General features: G+C 37.8%; 1 protein-coding gene across 4 annotated transcripts in view; it reads right to left on the bottom strand.

The window, feature by feature from the left end:
* Nucleotides 1-1182: 1182 nt before the first annotated feature.
* The window catches only part of CNTN1 (contactin 1), a 392585-nt gene continuing 372454 nt past the window's right edge, over nt 1183-21313 (bottom strand). For all 4 annotated transcript variants that reach the window (XM_050748438.1, XM_050748441.1, XM_050748440.1 and 1 more), the window contains exon 24: nt 1183-3618. In XM_050748438.1, coding sequence (XP_050604395.1) covers nt 3542-3618 — 77 coding nt within the window. In that variant the 3' untranslated portion in view covers nt 1183-3541. The remainder of the gene's footprint in view (nt 3619-21313) is intronic.

Raw genomic sequence — 21313 nt, 5'->3', positions numbered from 1 at the left:
TTTTTATTAGCAACCTCCAGAAGATGATAGACTTGGGAAATTAAGTATTAAAATTTAATTCATTTTCCAAGTATCATGAAGGAAAACGAAAAAGTCCACCTTCCTTTAGAGGAGAAATCTTCTGAGGTGCATTTTTGTCTGCAGTCGATACAAACAAGGTAGGGTATATTTTTGCCAGACAAAAAGTGCATTGTATTTTGATATTAAGATGTAGAACAAAATAAGAATAATTATAAACAAATCAGCATTTTAGGCAAGCCAAGGTTATGGATTTTTTTTTAAGAGATATTAAGTTATGTAGACATGCTATTGAAATATGTTGTTCTTTCGGTTGACACTATCAGTTAATCCAGCCTGCAGTGATCATGAACACCTCAAACCCAACTCCCTATCAGATAGTACTGAATATTCCCTCCAAAATATAGCTCAGTCTCCAGATTCTGATTTGATAAATCTGGACTGGGGTCCGGGGAATTCATTTTAATTTTTCTAATTCTCCAGGTGATCCCGATGGGCAACCAGGTTTGAGAATCATTAACATGGAACACACTCTCACAGAAAGAAGCTTTGATCTCCCAAAGCCTGGAGAATCTGAGCTGGGATCAGTCGAAGGTCATACCAAATACAAAATATTAGAAGGGAGCTAATCTAATACTTAAGGTCTAGAAACAGAGACAATGTCCAAACAGGAAAGCCAGAATCCAAGGCGAAGCACGCTTCATGAAACAGGAAGGGAGATGAGAATTCCAACGCAAAACCACTATCAGAACACAGGCAGCCATGGGATGCAGTTTTCTGGGCCCAGCCTGCCTCAGGACTCAGAAGCTTTACCTGTAGCAGACTCCTCCCATAGATTCATGCCATTATGCAGATACCTCTATTCCAGGCTCAGCTCATTCTGGGTTAGAAAGTCTCATTTTTTTTAGCATCTAGCAGCTTGCTTTAGTGTTTCAGTTTACACTGATATTCACTGACATCTTCATGGGTTGAAGTTATTTACCAGGTGATCTTATTTCAATGTAATAATGACTCTGTGTGTGTTTCTATGTGCGTACTTTTTGTAGTATCTTCAAATACTGAACTGTTGCTTAACCAGAATATTTATTTCCTGCTATTGAACTTGTAATGAAAACCTTCTAAAAATAAATTGAAACTTGAGGTAAATTGAAAGGACAGTTGTTCTTTCTTGGGTAACAGTAAGACATTTATTACTTTATACTAATTTTTTTTCATTCATAAAAAGGACAAAGCACAGTCCTATACTACTCCATTGAAAAAATGATAAAAAATAACTAAAAAATCAATTCAATATTTATCAGTATCAAATAAAACTACTATCACCTTTCCTGAAATACAAAGAAACAACAGATGTATCTATACCTATATGAAGTTTAATTTAGAATCTTGCGTCTTAAAGCAGATGATTATTAGTTAGCTTGACAACAGTTTAAAACTGATGGTCCCAGTTAAATCTGTACAACTGTATGAGAAAATGAAAAGCTTGAGTTATCAGTGTACGAGAGATTTTAAACTACTTTATCTCTGTCAGAAATTCAAAACTAAACAACCTCCAAAGTCTGTTTTCCTCTTACCTTTCAGAACCATTTCATGCAAAATCTAACCAGTTTTGCTCATTATTGTCATATATTAGAAAATAAAAGGCAAGCATGCATTTGGCAAAAGGTTTAGTTGTTGATTATATAAAAATGCCCAACCTGGGTCACATTGCAAAAGTAAAACCCCAAAGTGTAACAATGAAAACACAAACATTTGTACAGAAGGTATACAGAGTATTCGTTTCCCTAAAGTATGAAGACATTTTGTTTCTTTTTCAAATACTTATATATTTTATGAAATCTTGCAATGATCTTAAGACTGTTGACGTACTTCCACTGGGAAATCATCCATTTCACTTATTTTTAAAAGTTTCATTTTATAACAAAGAGTTAAATGTAAACTAATGAAATATTTATTGATATTTTCATAATGAAGGCTCTAAACATTTACACATCGATATATAGTACAAAAATTATACAAATTAAAGAAAGGGGGGTAAAGTAGTAATAGATCTATTTTGCTTCCTGTAAATATTTTTTACGAACCTGTATGGTATCCTTTCTAAAAAGATAAACTCTAATTAGCTAGCAAGTCTGTGCTAATAAAATAGGATTATACCTCTTGAAGCATCCAACATTGCACTATTTCATGAACCAGCTAATTCTTTATTACTCGATTTCTTTTACATCCACATTCAAACACATTTCCATGCACACCATGGAGAATGAATAAATGTGCATCTTCCTTTTCACAACTTATAAAAACCCAAAGCACCAACACTTGGGAGACACCATCAGAAAGACATATTATTTGCCTCCTCCTGGCCTTCTAGTTTTGCATACTCTTCAAAGTACCATTAGCAATATATTGATTTGGTATTTTTAGCCCATTTTCAGTATTGCGTTGAAGTGGGAATTGAGCTTAAAACTAATTATTATTATTATTATTATTATTATTACAAAATGGAATGCTGTAGCTTTTTCAACCTACAGGTGACTTTTTGATCTGACATCTGCAATAAAGAGACGTAACACTTAGGAATGAAGCAGAAAAACCAAGATACTAGTAATTGTGATATTCACTTAACTGTCACTTATTCCTAACTGTGTAAAGACTGTCACATCTCAATAAAAAAGGAAGCACTCTACTTTTCAAAATTTGTCATTCCACATATGAACAAATATAGCAATATCATGATATTCTAGATAAGAGCTGTGATTTTTGAGATTTGAAATTGATAAGAAAAGCATAAAATAACTTCAGAGTAGAATATAAAAGTGAAAAAAAAATCTTTATATGGTATGTTAACTTTACTATTAAAAAACTGATTCTGAAAATCAAATATTTAGAAAATTATTTACTTTGAAAATAAAAATACTGATAGTAAGTTCTAGAATTTGGTTTCCAATAGTCAAAATCTTTCAACTTATGATTTGATAACGGGATTTATGACAAAATATTTGTTACACTTTAAACTCAAGATGTCAAGAATGATAGGGGCCATTCAATAATATGCAGTACCCAAAACAGTGAGGAAATTACAAGAGACTGTATTACTCTTACATTTACCACATACAACCAACAATTCAATCTCTATTATATTTCACAACTTGTTATTAAATTTAAAGCACCTGTATATGGTGATTTGACTTTCACTCTACAGCCTATAGTATTGAATTGAACACTGTAACTTGTCCCATTGGGTTAAATCATGCAACTGTCACAGAATCAGGTTAAGTGGTTTATAAGGCATATTGGAACGAGTTAAAAATCATTTATATCCATTTAAAAGTTTATTCTTTTGGATGAAGGGGTTCCTGAATGCCTCAGTCATCATGTGAGTTGTAAATCAGTTGAATAGTTTGTTAAAGTATAATTTATTTGGCTTAGGATGGAGCCGCAGAAATTGGAAGGAATTGTGGTCATCCAAGGGATGAAGGATGTCTTCTGAGCTGGGGTGGGAACAGCAGCTATCACAACACATTCAGAATTCCAAGTAGACAAGGATGCCAAGGGCAGGCAGCAGCAAGCCGAGAAGACTTGGCGATGGGGTGGGTGCACCTACAAGGTAAACCGAAAGTGTGCATATTATTTCATTGATAAACGCCAGTATTGCTCATTGAGTCTGCTTCGGCTAAGGCAAGATTGCATAGCCCTGGAAAACAAAGGGGTCCTTTTACAAAACAGAGTCTCTTATGCTTACATGATTTAAGAAAAACAAAAGCTTTTGATCAAAGATTTTGTGTGTGAGATCATGTGAACTGTTTACACAACATGATTAAATTAATCATTTAAAATAATATCACAAATGTGTATGTTGTCCCTATGATCTGGCAGTCCCAAATTCCTACCAGAAGGCAAAAGGTCAAGAAACATATATACAGGTGTTAAAAAAGTAAGCTTTATAAAAATAAGATAAAGAGATAACAGTAAAAATACAAATAATTTTTCCTGAGATAATGACAACATAGGTATGCTAGGTAGATCTTGCATAATTTCACATCCCAATGGTTTTAAGACATTTATACACTTATATGGAATGATTTAAAGTAATGTATTTCTGATAATATTAAATAATCTCATTCAATTTTTACCTAAAGAACAATTGCCCTGAGATATTATATTGTGAATTAAAAATTGAAATGATGTATTATAATATGCTATGGACTTATTTCATATCTTGGGTGACACTTAGAAGGGATACTCCTATAATCAAGTAAGTTTATGGGTCCTGATGACATGAGGACTTTTGAGAAACTGCTGTGAGGATTTTTGAGAAACTGCTGTAAAGTAGGACCAAGTCATACTCTATCTTCCCAGTGTCCACAACTATTAGGCACTATTTTCTTTTTTAATAAATTAATTATTATCTTTTAAGAGACAGAGTCTTGTTCTCTTGCTCAGCCTGGAGTGTAGTAGTTCAGTGATAGCTCACTGCAGCCTCAAACTCCTGGGCCCAAGTGACCCTCCGGCCTCAGCCTCCCAAAGTGCTGGGATTACAGGTATGAGCCACTATGCCTGGCTGGTACTATCTTCAATGAACATGCTGCTAGAATGAGTGAAGGCCTAAAAAATGTAGTCAGAGGGGGCGGAGCAAGATGGCCGAATAGGAACAGCTCCAGTCTCCAACTCCCAGCGCGAGCGACACAGAAGACCGGTGATTTCTGCATTTTCAACTGAGGTACTGGGTTCATCTCACTGGGGAGTGCTGGACGATCGGTGCTGGTCAGCTGCTGCAGCCCGACCAGCGAGAGCTGAAGCAGGGCGAGGCATTGCCTCACCTGGGAAGTGCAAGGGGGAAGGGAATCCCTTTTCCTAGCCAGGGGAACTGAGACACACAACACCTGGAAAATCGGGTAACTCCCACCCCAATACTGCGCTTTAAGCAAACAGGCACACCAGGAGATCATATCCCACACCTGGCCAGGAGGGTCCCACACCCACGGAGCCTCCCTCATTGCTAGCACAGCAGTCTGTGATCTACAGGCAAGGCAGCAGCGAGGCTGGGGGAGGGGCGCCCGCCATTGCTGAGGCTTAAGTAGGTAAACAAAGCTGCTGGGAAGCTCGAACTGGGTGGAGCTCACAGCAGCTCAAGGAAACCTGCCTGTCTCTGTAGACTCCACCTCTGGGAACAGGGCACAGTAAACAATAACAAACACAGCCCAAACCTCTGCAGACGCAAACGACTCTGTCTGACAGCTTTGAAGAGAGCAGTGGATCTCCCAACACGGAGGTTGAGATCTGAGAAGGGACAGACTCCCTGCTCAAGTGGGTCCCTGAACCCTGAGTAGCCTAACTGGGAGACATCCCCCACTAGGGGCAGTCTGACACCCCACACCTCACAGGGTGGAGTACACCCCTGAGAGGAAGCTTCCAAAGCAAGAATCAGACAGGTACACTCGCTGTTCAGAAATATTCTATCTTCTGCAGCCTCTGCTGCTGATACCCAGGCAAACAGGATCTGGAGTGGACCTCAAGCAATCTCCGACAGACCTACAGCTGAGGGTCCTGACTGTTAGAAGGAAAACTATCAAACAGGAAGGACACCTACACCAAAACCCCATCAGTACATCACCATCATCAACCTACACCAAAACCCCATCAGTACATCACCATCATCAAAGACCAGAGGCAGATAAAACCACAAAGATGGGGAAAAAGCAGGGCAGAAAAGCTGGAAATTCAAAAAATAAGAGCGCATCTCCCCCGGCAAAGGAGCGCAGCTCATCGCCAGCAACGGATCAAAGCTGGACGGAGAATGACTTTGACAAGATGAGAGAAGAAGGCTTCAGTCCATCAAATTTCTCAGAGCTAAAGGAGGAATTACGTACCCAGCGCAAAGAAACTAAAAATCTTGAAAAAAAACTGGAAGAATTCATGGCTAGAGTAATTAATGCAGAGAAGGTCATAAACGAAATGAAAGAGATGAAAACCGTGACACGAGAAATACGTGACAAATGCACAAGCTTCAGTAACTGACTCGATCAACTGGAAGAAAGAGTATCTGCGATTGAGGATCAAATGAATGAAATGAAGCGAGAAGAGAAACCAAAAGAAAAAAGAAGAAAAAGAAATGAACAAAGCCTGCAAGAAGTATGGGATTATGTAAAAAGACCAAATCTACGTCTGATTGGGGTGCCTGAAAGTGAGGGGGAAAATGGAACCAAGTTGGAAAACACTCTTCAGGATATCATCCAGGAGAACTTCCCCAACCTAGTAGGGCAGGCCAACATTCAAATCCAGGAAATACAGAGAATGCCACAAAGATACTCCTCGAGAAGAGCAACTCCGAGACACATAATTGCCAGATTCACCAAAGTTGAAATGAAGGAAAAAATCTTAAGGGCAGCCAGAGAGAAAGGTCGGGTTACCCACAAAGGGAAGCCCATCAGACTAACAGCAGATCTCTCAGCAGAAACTCTACAAGCCAGAAGAGAGTGGGGGCCAATATTCAACAGTCTTAAAGAAAAGAATTTTCAACCCAGAATTTCATATCCAGCCAAACTAAGTTTCATAAATGAAGGAGAAATAAAATCCTTTACAGATAAGCAAATGCTTAGAGATTTTGTCACCACTAGGCCTGCCTTACAAGAGACCCTGAAGGAAGCACTAAACATAGAAAGGAACAACCGGTACCAGCCATTGCAAAAACATGCCAAAATGTAAAGACCATCGAGGCTAGGAAGAAACTGCATCAACTAACGAGCAAAATAACCAGATAATATCATAATGGCAGGATCAAGTTCACACATAACAATATTAACCTTAAATGTAAATGGACTAAATGCTCCAATTAAAAGACACAGACTGGCAAACTGGATAAAGAGTCAAGACCCATCAGTCTGCTGTATTCAGGAGACCCATCTCACACGCAGAGACATACATAGGCTCAAAATAAAGGGATGGAGGAAGATTTATCAAGCAAATGGAGAACAAAAAAAAGCAGGGGTTGCAATACTAGTCTCTGATAAAACAGACTTTAAACCATCAAAGATCAAAAGAGACAAAGAAGGCCATTACATAATGGTAAAGGGATCAATTCAACAGGAAGAGCTAACTATCCTAAATATATATGCACCCAATACAGGAGCACCCAGATTCATAAAGCAAGTCCTTAGAGACTTACAAAGAGACTTAGACTCCCAAACATTAATAATGGGAGACTTCAACACTCCACTGTCAACATTAGACAGATCAACAAGACAGAAAGTTAACAAGGATATCCAGGAATTGAACTCATCTCTGCAGCAAGCAGACCTAATAGACATCTATAGAACTCTCCACCCCAAATCAACAGAATATACATTCTTCTCAGCACCACATCATACTTACTCCAAAATTGACCACGTAATTGGAAGTAAAGCACTCCTCAGCAAATGTACAAGAACAGAAATTATAACAAACTGTCTCTCAGACCACAGTGCAATCAAACTAGAACTCAGGACTAAGAAACTCAATCAAAACCGCTCAACTACATGGAAACTGAACAACCTGCTCCTGAATGACTACTGGGTACATAACGAAATGAAGGCAGAAATAAAGATGTTCTTTGAAACCAATGACAACAAAGATACAACATACCAGAATTTCTGGGACACATTTAAAGCAGTGTGTAGAGGGAAATTTATAGCACTAAATGCCCACAAGAGAAAGCAGGAAAGATCTAAAATTCACACTCTAACATCGCAATTAAAAGAACTAGAGAAGCAAGAGCAAACACATTCGAAAGCTAGCAGAAGGCAAGAAATAACTAAGATCAGAGCAGAACTGAAGGAGATAGAGACACAAAAAACCCTCCAAAAAATCAATGAATCCAGGAGTTGGTTTTTTGAAAAGATCAACAAAATTGACAGACCACTAGCCAGACTAATAAAGAAGAAAAGAGAGAAGAATCAAATTGACGCAATTAAAAATGATAAAGGGGATATCACCACCGACCCCACAGAAATACAAACTACCATCAGAGAATACTATAAACACCTCTACGCAAATGAACTGGAAAATCTAGAAGAAATGGATAATTTCCTGGACACTTACACTCTTCCAAGACTAAACCAGGAAGAAGTTGAATCCCTGAATAGACCAATAGCAGGCTCTGAAATTGAGGTAATAATTAATAGCCTACCAACCAAAAAAAGTCCAGGACCAGATGGATTCACAGCTGAATTCTACCAGAGGTACAAGGAGGAGTTGGTACCATTCCTTCTGAAACTATTCCAATCAATAGAAAAAGAGGGAATCCTCCCTAACTCATTTTATGAGGCCAACATCATCCTGATACCAAAGCCAAATACCAAAAACCTGATACCAAAAACCGGATTCAGCAACACATCAAAAAGCTTATCCACCATGATCAAGTGGGCTTCATCCCTGGGATGCAAGGCTGGTTCAACATTCGCAAATCAATAAACATAATCCAGCATATAAACAGAACCAAAGACAAGAACCACATGATTATCTCAATAGATGCAGAAAAGGCTTTTGACAAAATTCAACAGCCCTTCATGCTAAAAACGCTCAATAAATTCGGTATTGATGGAATGTACCTCAAAATCATAAGAGCTATTTATGACAAACCCACAGCCAATATCATACTGAATGGGCAAAAACTGGAAACATTCCCTTGAAAACTGGCACAAGACAGGGATGCCCTCTCTCACCACTCCTATTCAACATAGTGTTGGAAGTTCTGGCTAGGGCAATTAGGCAAGAGAAAGAAATCAAGGGTATTCAGTTAGGAAAAGAAGAAGTCAAATTGTCCCTCTTTGCAGATGACATGATTGTATATTTTGAAAACCCCATTGTCTCAGCCCAAAATCTCCTTAAGCTGATAAGCAACTTCAGCAAAGTCTCAGGATACAAAATTAATGTGCAAAAATCACAAGCATTCTTATACACCAGAGAGCCAAATCAGGAATGAACTTCCATTCACAATTGCTTCAAAGAGAATAAAATACCTAGGAATCCAACTTACAAGGGATGTAAAGGACCTCTTCAAGGAGAACTACAAACCACTGCTCAGTGAAATAAAAGAGGACACAAACAAATGGAAGAACATAACATGCTCATGGATAGGAAGAATCAATATCGTGAAAATGGCCATACTGCCCAAGGTAATTTATAGATTCAATGCCATCCCCATCAAGCTACCAATGAGTTTCTTCACAGAATTGGAAAAAACTGCTTTAAAGTTCATATGGAACCAAAAAAGAGCCCGCATCTCCAAGACAATCCTAAGTCAAAAGAACAAAGCTGGAGGCATCACGCTACCTGACTTCAAACTCTACTACAAGGCTACAGTAACCAAAACAGCATGGTACTGGTACCAAAACAGAGATATAGACCAATGGAACAGAACAGAGTCCTCACAAATAATACCACACATCTACAGCCATCTGATCTTTGACAAACCTGAGAGAAACAAGAAATGGGGAAAGGATTCCCTATTTAATAAATGGTGCTGGGAAAATTGGCTAGCCGTAAGTAGAAAGCTGAAACTGGATCCTTTCCTTACTCCTTATACGAAAATTAATTCAAGATGGATTAGAGACTTAAATGTTAGACCTAATACCATAAAAATCCTAGAGGAAAACCTAGGTACTACCATTCAGGACATAGGCATGGGCAAAGACTTCATGTCTAAAACACCAAAAGCAATGGCAGCAAAAGCCAAAATTGACAAATGGGATCTCATTAAACTAAAGAGCTTCTGCACAGCAAAAGAAACTACCATCAGAGTGAACAGGCAACCTACAGAATGGGAGAAAATTTTTGCAATCTACTCATCTGACAAAGGGCTAATATCCAGAACCTACAAAGAACTCAAACTAATTTACAAGAAAAACACAAACAACCCCATCAAAAAGTGGGCAAAGGATATGAACAGACATTTCTCAAAAGAAGACATTCATACAGCCAACAGACACATGAAAAAATGCTCATCATCACTGGCCATCAGAGAAATGCAAATCAAAACCACAATGAGATACCATCTCACACCAGTTAGAATGGCGATCATTAAAAAGTCAGGAAACAACAGGTGCTGGAGAGGATGTGGAGAAATAGGAACACTTTTACACTGTTGGTGGGATTGTAAACTAGTTCAACCATTATGGAAAATAGTATGGTGATTCCTCAAAGATCTAGAACTAGATGTACCATATGACCCAGCCATCCCATTACTGGGTATATACCCAAAGGATTATAAATTATGCTGCTATAAAGACACATGCACATGTATGTTTATTGCAGCACTATTCACAATAGCAAAGACTTGGAATCAACCCAAATGTCCGTCAGTGACAGATTGGATTAAGAAAATGTGGCACATATACACCATGGAATACTATGCAGCCATCAAAAAGGATGAGTTTGTGTCCTTTGTAGGGACATGGATGCAGCTGGAAACCATCATTCTTAGCAAACTATCACAAGAACAGAAAACCAAACACCGCATGTTCTCACTCATAGGTGGGAACTGAACAATGAGATCACTTGGACTCAGGAAGGGGAACATCACACACCGGGGCCTATCATGGGGAGGGGGGAGGGGGGAGGGATTGCATTGGGAGTTATACCTGATGTAAATGACGAGTTGATGGGTGCAGCACACCAACATGGCACAAGTATACATATGTAACAAACCTGCACATTATGCACATGTACCCTACAACTTAAAGTATAATAATAATAAATAAATTTAAAAAAATGTAGTCAATGGCTTACAAATGTAACAGTTTTTGTTAATTTTTGAAAGTTTATTCTCTAAATTTGAAACCACCAAATAAATTATTATTATCTATCATATTAAAAGTGACCATAAACAGCTCATTCTTTAGCATGGTCCTTTTATATTTAGGGAGATTGATTTAGGGCATTTCTCCTGAATCTCTCGTCATTAAAAGCACATTCATGTTCCCTATAAGGTGGAAGATAATAGTGTCTTTCTACTTGCTTGTCTTCAACATCGCCCTGCCTGAGGCTTTTGGTGCTGCCTGGAAACATAAGAGGGAAAGCTTTATCAGATACAGATAAAGTGGTTCTTAGTAATGAGCAGGAAAGTGAGTGTCAAAAAGTCAGGGCAGATAACAAGGGCAATATAAACAGCCCTCAAGTAGCAGAGCTCCTAAGGACACTCTCAATAACAAACAGTAAACTTATCATTACTATGAGCGATGCTACTTACTGCCCTATGGCCACCTACAAGACTAGGTTGGCTCATTACGTATATTATGACATGACTACAACAACATACAATGGTAGGTCTTCTTACCCCAATTTTATATATTTTGTAACTGAGTCAGGTAAAATGACTTGCTCAAGCCCAGTAGTCACTAGAGGGCAGAGACAGGATTAGAATTCAGATCTGTCCAGCTGCAAAGGCCATGCTCTTTTGACCTCTCTGCCGTGTTCCTGCAGATAACTTTAGCAAGGGACCAGTTTCAGAAATGCAGAAGGACACAGCACTCTGCACTTAATGTGTCAAGGCGAGGGCACAGAAGGAAAATAATAAATGTCATATGGAAAATAGCTAACACATAAACTTTCAAAGAGGTCTTTGTATTCTTGTAATTTTTTTTTACCTTCTACTTTTCTACATATTTTTTAAAATATGCCACAGACCACACATTATTTTATTCTGATAAGATGCCCAATAATAAACCTCAATCACAGAGTAAAACCTTTAAACTTCAATGTTTGACCCAGTGTAAATGATCTTTCCTTTTTTGTCTGAGGATGACTGCAGGGACTCCGTAATGCTCTTTTGACCACAAATTACATCTGTGACGGGGACACATTTATGTACTTGGCTGAATATGTGGGTTGGCAAAGTACAAACTGTGGCTGCTCGAAATAAATTTAGTCAATTGTGGATGCCATCTTGATGTTTTGGTATTAGTATGAAACCAAATACAATTTCGTAATTTGTGGCTTTGACATCAGGATATTTGAAATAAACTCCCCATATTTATGTGTGTTATATTTAATTTCTCTAATGGCTCAAGCTTATGTAATTTTGGTCTTCATCTTCACTTCTCTCCCACATCCCAAACATAAATTAGAGACCTAATTGAAGTACTATTTAATGTCATTTTAAATGACATATATTCTTGAGCAGTTTTTCAATATATATTGGTTTTGAATCTAACAGCATATATATATCAGAATACTGCTATCAATTATAATTCTGCTACTTATATGGTATATAGTAAACATATATTTTCCTTTTCACACAGCTGATGAATGTTAAGCATGAACAAATCATTGATCTTGTGAGGAATTTTTCCCTATCAGAAGAAATGTAAAACCAATTTGGAGTACTATATCTCTTCCATGGGAATTTCTTGATTTTTTTTAAGTCTAAACTTTGATTTAATACTTCCTTCAGGAGGAATTCCTGCTATAGGGAGAGAGATGCTGAAAACAGAAATTTCAATTAAAAGTTGAGCAGTACTGCAGGCTTTCTGATAAGTAGAAAACTGCTCTACTTGGTTTTTAATACAAACCTCCTTTCTGATGCTTCAGTCTGGACACTGTGATGCAGTCTCCGTTTCTACTGCTTGCCTATTGCTAATGATGCCATAACATTTAGAGTTTTCTCTTTGTGGTGTCATATTTTGTGACCACAACTGCTAATATCTGTAGATTATGAACAACTTCAAGACAGAGATGATATCCAAATCATATTTTAGCTGTGTTGACTAATACCAAGCCTAGTACATAGAAAGTACTCAACCTATAATGTTAAATGATTGAGTTATGCCTCCATTGTAGGCCCTGAATTGTTTTTGATTACAGAGCACAGGAGGTCTAAGGAAGAAGATGGTGAGAGGAAACCACTGTGACCTTCAGTGGGACCCCTGATATTTCTTTTCATTTTATTCTCTATTGCATAATCTATCTAACTTCTAGGAACCTGGGCAAAGAAAGGGGTTATATCTTCCTATGATTACTTTTGCTCAGAAAATAGATTTTCCTATGAAAGAGATGAAATTCAAAATTCATAATATAATATCAGAAGACATTGATTTCACTACTCAGTCCAGGAGTCCTCCAACTAGTCCTGGTTCAACATTATTATTATTTATTTTATTTATTTATTTATTTTGAGACGGAGTCTCGCTCTGTCACCCAGGCTGGAGTACGGTGGTGTATCTCCACTCACTGCAAGCTGAGCCTCCTGGAGTCACCCCATTCTCCTGCCTCAGCCTCCCGCGTAGCTGGGACTACAGGAGCCTGCCACCACGCCTGCCTAATTTTTTTGTATTTTTTTTAGTAGAGATGGGGTTTCACCGTGTTAGCCAGGATGGTCTCGATCTCCTGACCTCGTGATCCACCCGCCTTGGTCTTCCAAAGTGCTGGGATTACAGGCGTGAGCCACGGCACCCGGCCCTGACATTATTTTTTATTCTTCCAAGGTCTATTAATGACCCTGGAAGAAATGTTTTTATTAGATGGTTGATTCCCCATTGCCTAGAGATGTGCCTAATATATATAAGGTGTATTAGGTACACATGAATGGATGTTTGTGTTGAAAATTGTTGAGTTCAGTAAAACTCCTGCTGGGATAGCAGCACGTTTGGAGAACTGAAAGAGTAAAAACATCCCTGTGACCAGAGTGAAAATCAGCTCAGACAGAAAAATAACAAAACCTTTATTCAGATTCATATGACAGACATGGATAATGCCACCTGTAAAGTTTGCAGGTAACACTACCAAGATCACAGAGCTGCTGTAGAATGCCATCATGACCTGCTCACCGAGTGGATGGTGCTGTTACCAGTGGTGCCCCAGACCTGCTCTACTTGTCCCATCTATTAGTGGGAATACTCAATTGGTGGACTGCACTCCCCTCATGACAGCCCCAGCTCTAATTAATCCCTGCTCCTCCTATTCCCACCTCAGAAACAGAAACTAATCGAGATCTGACTGCCACTTTGTTTCCACCCTCTTCAGAATTCTTCAGCAGGAACTCAAACCTTCCATAAGACACTTCTCCTTCACACCTGCATGATATTCCATGATTGCTCTGGTATGTGTTTCTTTGCTACATCCAGTCAATAACTCTGGCTTTGGCAGACTACTGGTTTCTGCTTGATCTTTAGCTGTTTAAATTTTAACAGGACAAGCTGGCTAATATGAGTATCAATAAAGCAGGCAATGAGTGCCTGTCCTAGTAGGAGCCACAAGGGTATACTGGGAGCAGTATCACATGGCAGCTAAGAGTCAGATGTTCTGGAAACAGGCAAAGCAAAGTTCAAACTCTACCTCTGCCTTTTACTGGCTGGGTAATCTGGGTAATCTTGAGCATGTTATTTACTTTTTTTAATTTAAAAAAATTTTAAAAAATTTTAAACCTTTTCCCAAACTTCAGCTATAAAATAGGGATAATAACATGTCTCATAACATCTATCTATGTATCTCTCTATATCTATCTGTCTATCTATCTATCTATCTATCTATCTATCAATCTATCTATCTATCTATCTAAATGCTGAAAAATTCTAATACTGCACCTACCTTGACTGCGTCCCAGTGGTTACTCATAAAAATGGCTCCAGTACTCCAACAAGTTCACTGAAATTGTTGTCTTCAGTAGCTAAACAGAACACTTGCTTTTCTTGTGTTGATTAGCCTCAAGCAATTGGGAAAACAGCTAAAAGCTGAGAAAGGCAAATTAGAGAGGTTTTAAATGATACAGGTGAGCAAAGTCCTGAAACACGTTTTTCCAATTACCACAAAATTACCAGAAAACATACTTGTCCACAGCTGTGGGCAGAATATGATTCCTGTGTGATGGTCCTTGATAGAAAGATGACTGTGATCAACAAGTTTGGGGGATACTGATTATCCTCTCTTGCTTTGGTGATTCTCAACATGCACTTACTTGCTCTTTTTAGATGAGATTAGTCTCATCTCTCTCTCTGTCTCTCTCTCTCTCTCTCTCTCTCTCTCTCTATATATATATATAAAATATAGATTTTCTGTGTATATATAGATTTTCTATTATATATATTTTCTGTCTGAACATCTCTCTCTATATATATCTATATATATACATAAATCTCTATCTATATATATAGATAGAGAGAGAGAGGTAGCATAACCTTTCTTCAGAAGTAATGATACATGAAAATCCGTTATTGAACTGGGTGAAGAGGGGATGTTTTACTCAAAGATGCGTCTAGGAGCAGGAGACCACCAGATTTTTGTCTTCTCTATTTTCATGCTGGCACCTGTACTTCCCCCAACCCCATCACCCCAGGGAACATATGGGACTCTGCTTATCATGGTTTGAAAACAACTGCTTTATGTAAAGCATATCACGGTTTGAAACAACTGCTTTATGTAAAGCATTTCAGAAATGCATGATTAATAGATAACTCTCAGTAAATGGTAGCAATTCCTACTACATTTGATGATGTTTATTTCTTGCTCTATACCTGCACTGTATTTCTGGAAAAGTAGTTGGAAAAAATAAAGCAAACAATAGCATAAGCTGGGCATACTAAGTTTTTCTGTAAGAGTCTAGCTTCCAGTTCCAGTGTTTGTGTAGCATGGTAGTCAGGGATCTTTGGTTTTAAGAAACAGAACCCCAACCTAAGAGCTGATGTTGTACTGGCCTGAGGGACAACTGGAGCAGATAATTGAATACCTGTGTCTTCCAAGTCTCTGGCTTTCACCTCTTCTTCTTTTACAATTTGCCTCACATTCTCAGACTGCTCTCAAGAGAGACATGAGCTCCTAGCTCACATCACGTATTCTTAAGAGCAAACAGACTGAGCTATCTTTTTGCCCCAACTCTAATGAAAAATTCTTAAGGAAAGGCTCTGTTTTGCAAACATTAGGTCACACAACTATCCCCAGACCAATAACTGCGGCTGAGTTAGTGGCTTCTTTAATTGAACTAGCTTGGAGAAGGTTTCCGTCCCTCAACCAATCACTCTGGCTGAGGAGGCAGGGCCACGTAAGAAGATGGTAGTTTTCATTCTTATCTCAGAAGGAACAGTACTTTCCCCAGTGAAAGCGTTGTGTGGATCCAGGAGCAAAAGAGGAGTTCTGGGGTGAAAAAGAGACTATTCTCATCTAAAAAGAGCAAGTAAGTGCATGTTGAGAATCACCAAAGCAAGAGAGGATAATCAGTATCTCCCAAACTTGTTGATGACAGTAATCTTTCTATCAGGGACCATCACACAGGAATCATATTCTGCCCACAGCTGTGGACAAGTATGTTTTCTGGTAATTTTGTGGTAATTGGAAAAACGTGTTTCAGGACTTTGCTCACCTGTATCATTTAAAACCTCTCTAATTTGCCTTTCTCAGCTTTTAGCTGTTTTCCCAATTGCTTGAGGCTAATCAACACAAGAAGAGCAAGTGCTCTGTTTGGCCACTGAAGACAACAATTTCAGTGAACTTGTCGGAGTACTGGAGCCATTTTTATGAGTAACCACTGGGACGCAGTCAAGGTAGGCGCAGCACTCGAATTTTTCAGCATTTTTAATCTTATTTATTTGTACAGAAAGGCCTAATGTGAGTTTGCCACTTTGCAAATTTAGTCACTCATAAGAATTTGTCTGAAATAAAGGTAAATTCATGGTGAAGAGCTTTGTTTTGGACTTAGTCTAACCAGTTGGGAACTTTCTGGGATTCTTTTACTGGTGGTGTTCCATTCTGAAGATTACTGAATTGTGTTTGTTTCTCCATTGTATTGCTGTCAGAACTAAGTGAGGAAATCAATTAGGTATTTATTTTATTAAATTTTGTGGCAGAAATGTGTGAAAACAAACATTAAAAGAAGCAGAGGTATGTTTTAGTTTGAGACACTGAAATCTAACTTACTGTATGGTTAATTTTCTGACAATGATAATTTTTAAAAATTCATGCAGTCCCATGTACTTCCATGAATTCACACTCGGTCAATGTGAAGCTACTGAGGTAAAAATAAATGTTTTAAATGTATTAACTGAGATTTTATGAAATGTCTGAAACAAAGGAATCTTTGAATTATTACTGCTTGATTCATTTTTGGCATTTCTGTCCCATCTTTGTCTCTTTCTCCTTGCACATTTTCTCTTGCATATATATTTTTTTTCTTTCCAGGTTTCCATCCTGTCTAAATGTTATCAACAATGCAAGTATAGAATAGAGTTGAGATGTAAAACTTACAAACCTGTAAGTAGAAAAGTTGTAGTTGCCTGGAAACTAGCATGCAATTTTCAGTAAAACTGCTGTTAATTCAGTGAGGTTATTGTTAACATTTTCTTTGAACTACATATCAAAATTATTATTTTCATGAATGGTCTAATGTTGTTAAGAATTAACGGAGGTGTCGTTTTAGAAAGTTAGCTGAATTGGCTTCAAACCAGTTTCTTGGGGAAAATGCTAATGTCATTTTCAATTTTAGATCAAATATTATAAGCATTCACTTCGTAACTTTGACAAAATAGAGTAATGGATAGTCACACTAATTGGTTTTAAGAGTTTCTAAAGAAGAAACCCAAAGAGAAATCAGAAAATAAAATGGGTTTGAGGTTCAGCAGAATTCTTGCACATTTGATGATTTTTGTTTTTTCCCTAAAATATCTATTTTATGATATTGTCTGTGTATCAGCTTGCTTATTTTCTTTTGATGATTTTATTTCCCTTTGCCTATTTGAGATAGCAACACTCAAATACTAAGCTAAGTAGAGAAGAAAAAAGACAGCTTAAGACCTACTTCCAGTTCTGTCAATAGCTAGTTATATAACTTTAGCAACAGAGAATATTTGGGCTCAGGACACGGTTCTGATGCTGCTGTGATCTTTGGCTGTTTTACTCCTCAAGGACGTGGATTTTCCTTCGATAAAATGATAGGGTTCACTGTTACAAGTCTTAAGGTTCTTACTACAGCCCTGAGTCTATAATTGTAGGCAAACTATAATATATTTGAGAACATCTAGCATTGAGCCATAAAATTTGCAAACAAATTTGTTATATTTCCCTTATTTATGCTAATCAAAGTTGATACTAGTTTATAAATATACATTGAGTGCTTGATCATCTAAGTGCTAGTGGCTTCGCTGGGTTTTTCCATCCAGTGAAGCCCACTAATCTTGCTGCTCCTACTCATTTGGCAATTGTGAACCCAAACCCACATGCCAAGCAAAATGGATTTTTGTTTGTTTGGCAGAGGTATATGATTTTCTGGCAGCTTATCCTGGCAGTTGTATTTGTTCCTTACTGTTGACTCTGGCCCTTTCCCTGTCAGAAAACACCACATCACCAGGATGCCTTTCCTCTTTGAGAAAGGAGTTAACATTTCTGGTAGAGTGATAACCAACTGATTTGCTGGGAAATATAAAACCAACTTCTAGCTGCCTCCTGGCCAATAAGTGCATACTCAACAAGCCCGATTTTGATATTTTTGGGCAAGGTGAGACCATAATTATGAGGACTTTTAAAACTGGCTTACCTACTTCTTTAGAAATGCAAGGTGACATTTACACAAAAGTATGAGAGTCGAAGTGAGACAATTCTATCTGGATACTGTTACCACTCACTTGAGTGTGTGGTCTCTTACAAGGTACTTAATCTCTCTGTGCTCCATTTACTTACCTGTAAAATTGGGAGTCTAATACTTACATAGTGGAGATACAATGCATGGTAAAATCCATCTATTAATTGTGAATTTGAAATATGAAATATAGTTTATTCATTTAAAAAGATACTTGATTATTTAGTGAGTATTTAGTGAGAATATACTCGGTCTAGAATGAGACAGAAGAGACCCAGACCTTGGTATCTAGGTTCTATTCTATACAATACACAGAATTATATATAGTGGATTTCATGGGTTTGTTTTATTCCCAATGTATACAAAATATTTTGTAAATAACATTCAAGTTTTTAATTTATGATTAATTAACCAATAACCAGAGCCAGTTTATTAGGAAATCTTTGCACTTGGCTTTGGAAATAGGTGTTTGACAGAACATTCTCACATTCGCAGCCCTGACTTTGTGGAATACACTGAGTTACCACCAGGAGCAACTTTTCTCAGCCTCAATCAAAGTTAAAAAGACTGGGAACTTCAAATGCCCATTACATTTTGCCATACTTATAAAAGCAAGTGCTAAATTATTCCTTCCACTGCCTCTACCTTGCCGTCTCCAAATTAGTTTTTGAGGCAAAAAGACAAGTAGAGCCAGAGAGAAAGTTTGAAAATTTATGTGTTTCACCATGCCAAAGTTAATGGTTCCTCTTTAGTGCAAGTCTTGAGGGACCAGTTGAGCACTGTAACTAGGAGTTCTCGGACATTTTCAGAAACAACAGATACATAGCCCTGTGGGTTTATTTACAGATAAAGAGAGACTGTCCCTTGCAATCATCCCCCCACAAAAGTTGCATGTTCTATTGCTTTGCTTCTCTCTTTTTTGGTGGAAACTGGTTGATATTTGGGGGTACTGACAATAAAGAGAGAATGAAACTAATTGGCCATGAGAGTCAATTTTCCTTAAACTTATTGTAAGTGTATCTTAACAACAACAAAAAAAATCCAAGCTAAGGGAAGCAGATACAGTTTCCCACAAAGCCCACTGAGTTCTTCTGAGTCCTTCTTTGACATGAATTTGAATAGATGATCTATTGCTGGTCTTCATGCCTATGCTCAAGGTCATAGTGGGCACAATGTTTGCTTCTAGGTGAGATAATGGAACCTAGGAAGCCTGCCCTATCATGAGGCTAGACATTACAGCTATTCATTCATGAAGTGTATCTTGTATGGTCATCTATAAAATTATAGGAGAGATGAAATATATTCAGGAGACACACATTTGCATACTTAGTAGTAGTACCAGTATTTGTAGGATAAATCATTCTCTAGTACTAGGAGGACAGGGCAAAAAGTTGCCCACTAAGTTTTCTTAGAACAGAAAACCCATTAGACAGATGAGGGCTGTGGAGATGACACAGAAAAGATTCTGTTCAATTGGTGCGGTGACCCCCAAAGCAGAAATTGTATTCAGTTTCATGTGGCTCTTTTGTGAGACCCTAATTAGCACAGCCACTGAAGTGGCTGGCCTACCTGGGAGTAATTCGCATTTCAATTTCCATTTCACAAAGTGTAGATGCAGATTAAGTCAGAGTTTATATTTTACTTCTGCTTTTCTTTGTAAAATAAAATCTTCGCCTAACAATAAGGAAAATTCTGAAATTTAAATATACAGAAAGTGATGATATAAGAATAGTGAGAAAAATATTTCCTTAAAATTATTTCATTTATTCATAAGATTCTGGACAGCCTGATCCATAATATGTCATTAACAAATATCTGTTCAGTTTTTTTTCCAACAAACTCACTCAGTCACCTGAGTGAGTGCAAAGGTGCAATCACAGCTCACCAAAGTCTCTACTTCCCAGGCTCAAGTGATCCTCCCACTTCAGCCTTCTGAGTAGCTGGGATTAGAGGCATGCATGACCATGCCCGACTAATTTTTTATATTTTTTGTAGATACGGGGTCTCACAATGTTGCCAAGGCTGGTCTGGAACTCCTGGGTTCAAGCAATCCTCTCACCTCGGCCCCCACAAAGTACTTGGATTACAGGCGCGGGCTGCTGCACTTGGCCTGTTCAATGGATTTAAAAAATTTTTTAAACTACTTAGTAAGTGCCTAATTTGTCTAGGACACATTACAACATTTATTTTACTAAATTCTTATAATATACAGTTAAAGTATGTATCATTATTTGTATTTACAGATTAGGGACCTAGGGCTTATATTTACATACCTAAAAGACAGTACACTTAGGTATTGAACATAAACCAGAATCTAAGCCCAGTACTATTTCCTCTACTTCCTGACTGCTTCATGAACATCTCTAAATATTGCTAGAGAATGCAGTAATGCCACCTTCCTTAATGTAATGAGTTGAGAGTTGAAAATGACTAGAGGTATATAAATGCCTCAATAGCAATGACAGCCAATAATCCCATTCTCTCACTGGTTTCAAATGGTGATGCAGAGACACAACTACCTTGGAAACTTTCTCAGGATAAATCTGGGGCAAAAAGTCCTGTTGATCTTCAGTCATCTTTGGCTTTGAGACTATGACAAATGAATGATTCACCTGTTTGAGGCTGTATTTTGGTATTTGGTATTAAGATTGGTATTTGGTATTAAGATTAGCATTAAGATTTGGTATTTCGTATTAAGATTTTTCTTCCTAATGTATTGGTATTTGGTATTTGCTATTAAGATTTTTCTTCCTTTTATGACCT

This window comes from Macaca thibetana, chromosome 11 (assembly GCF_024542745.1).
Source record: "Macaca thibetana thibetana isolate TM-01 chromosome 11, ASM2454274v1, whole genome shotgun sequence".
Lineage (NCBI taxonomy): Eukaryota > Metazoa > Chordata > Mammalia > Primates > Cercopithecidae > Macaca > Macaca thibetana.
This window is presented reverse-complemented; position numbering and strand designations above follow the sequence as displayed.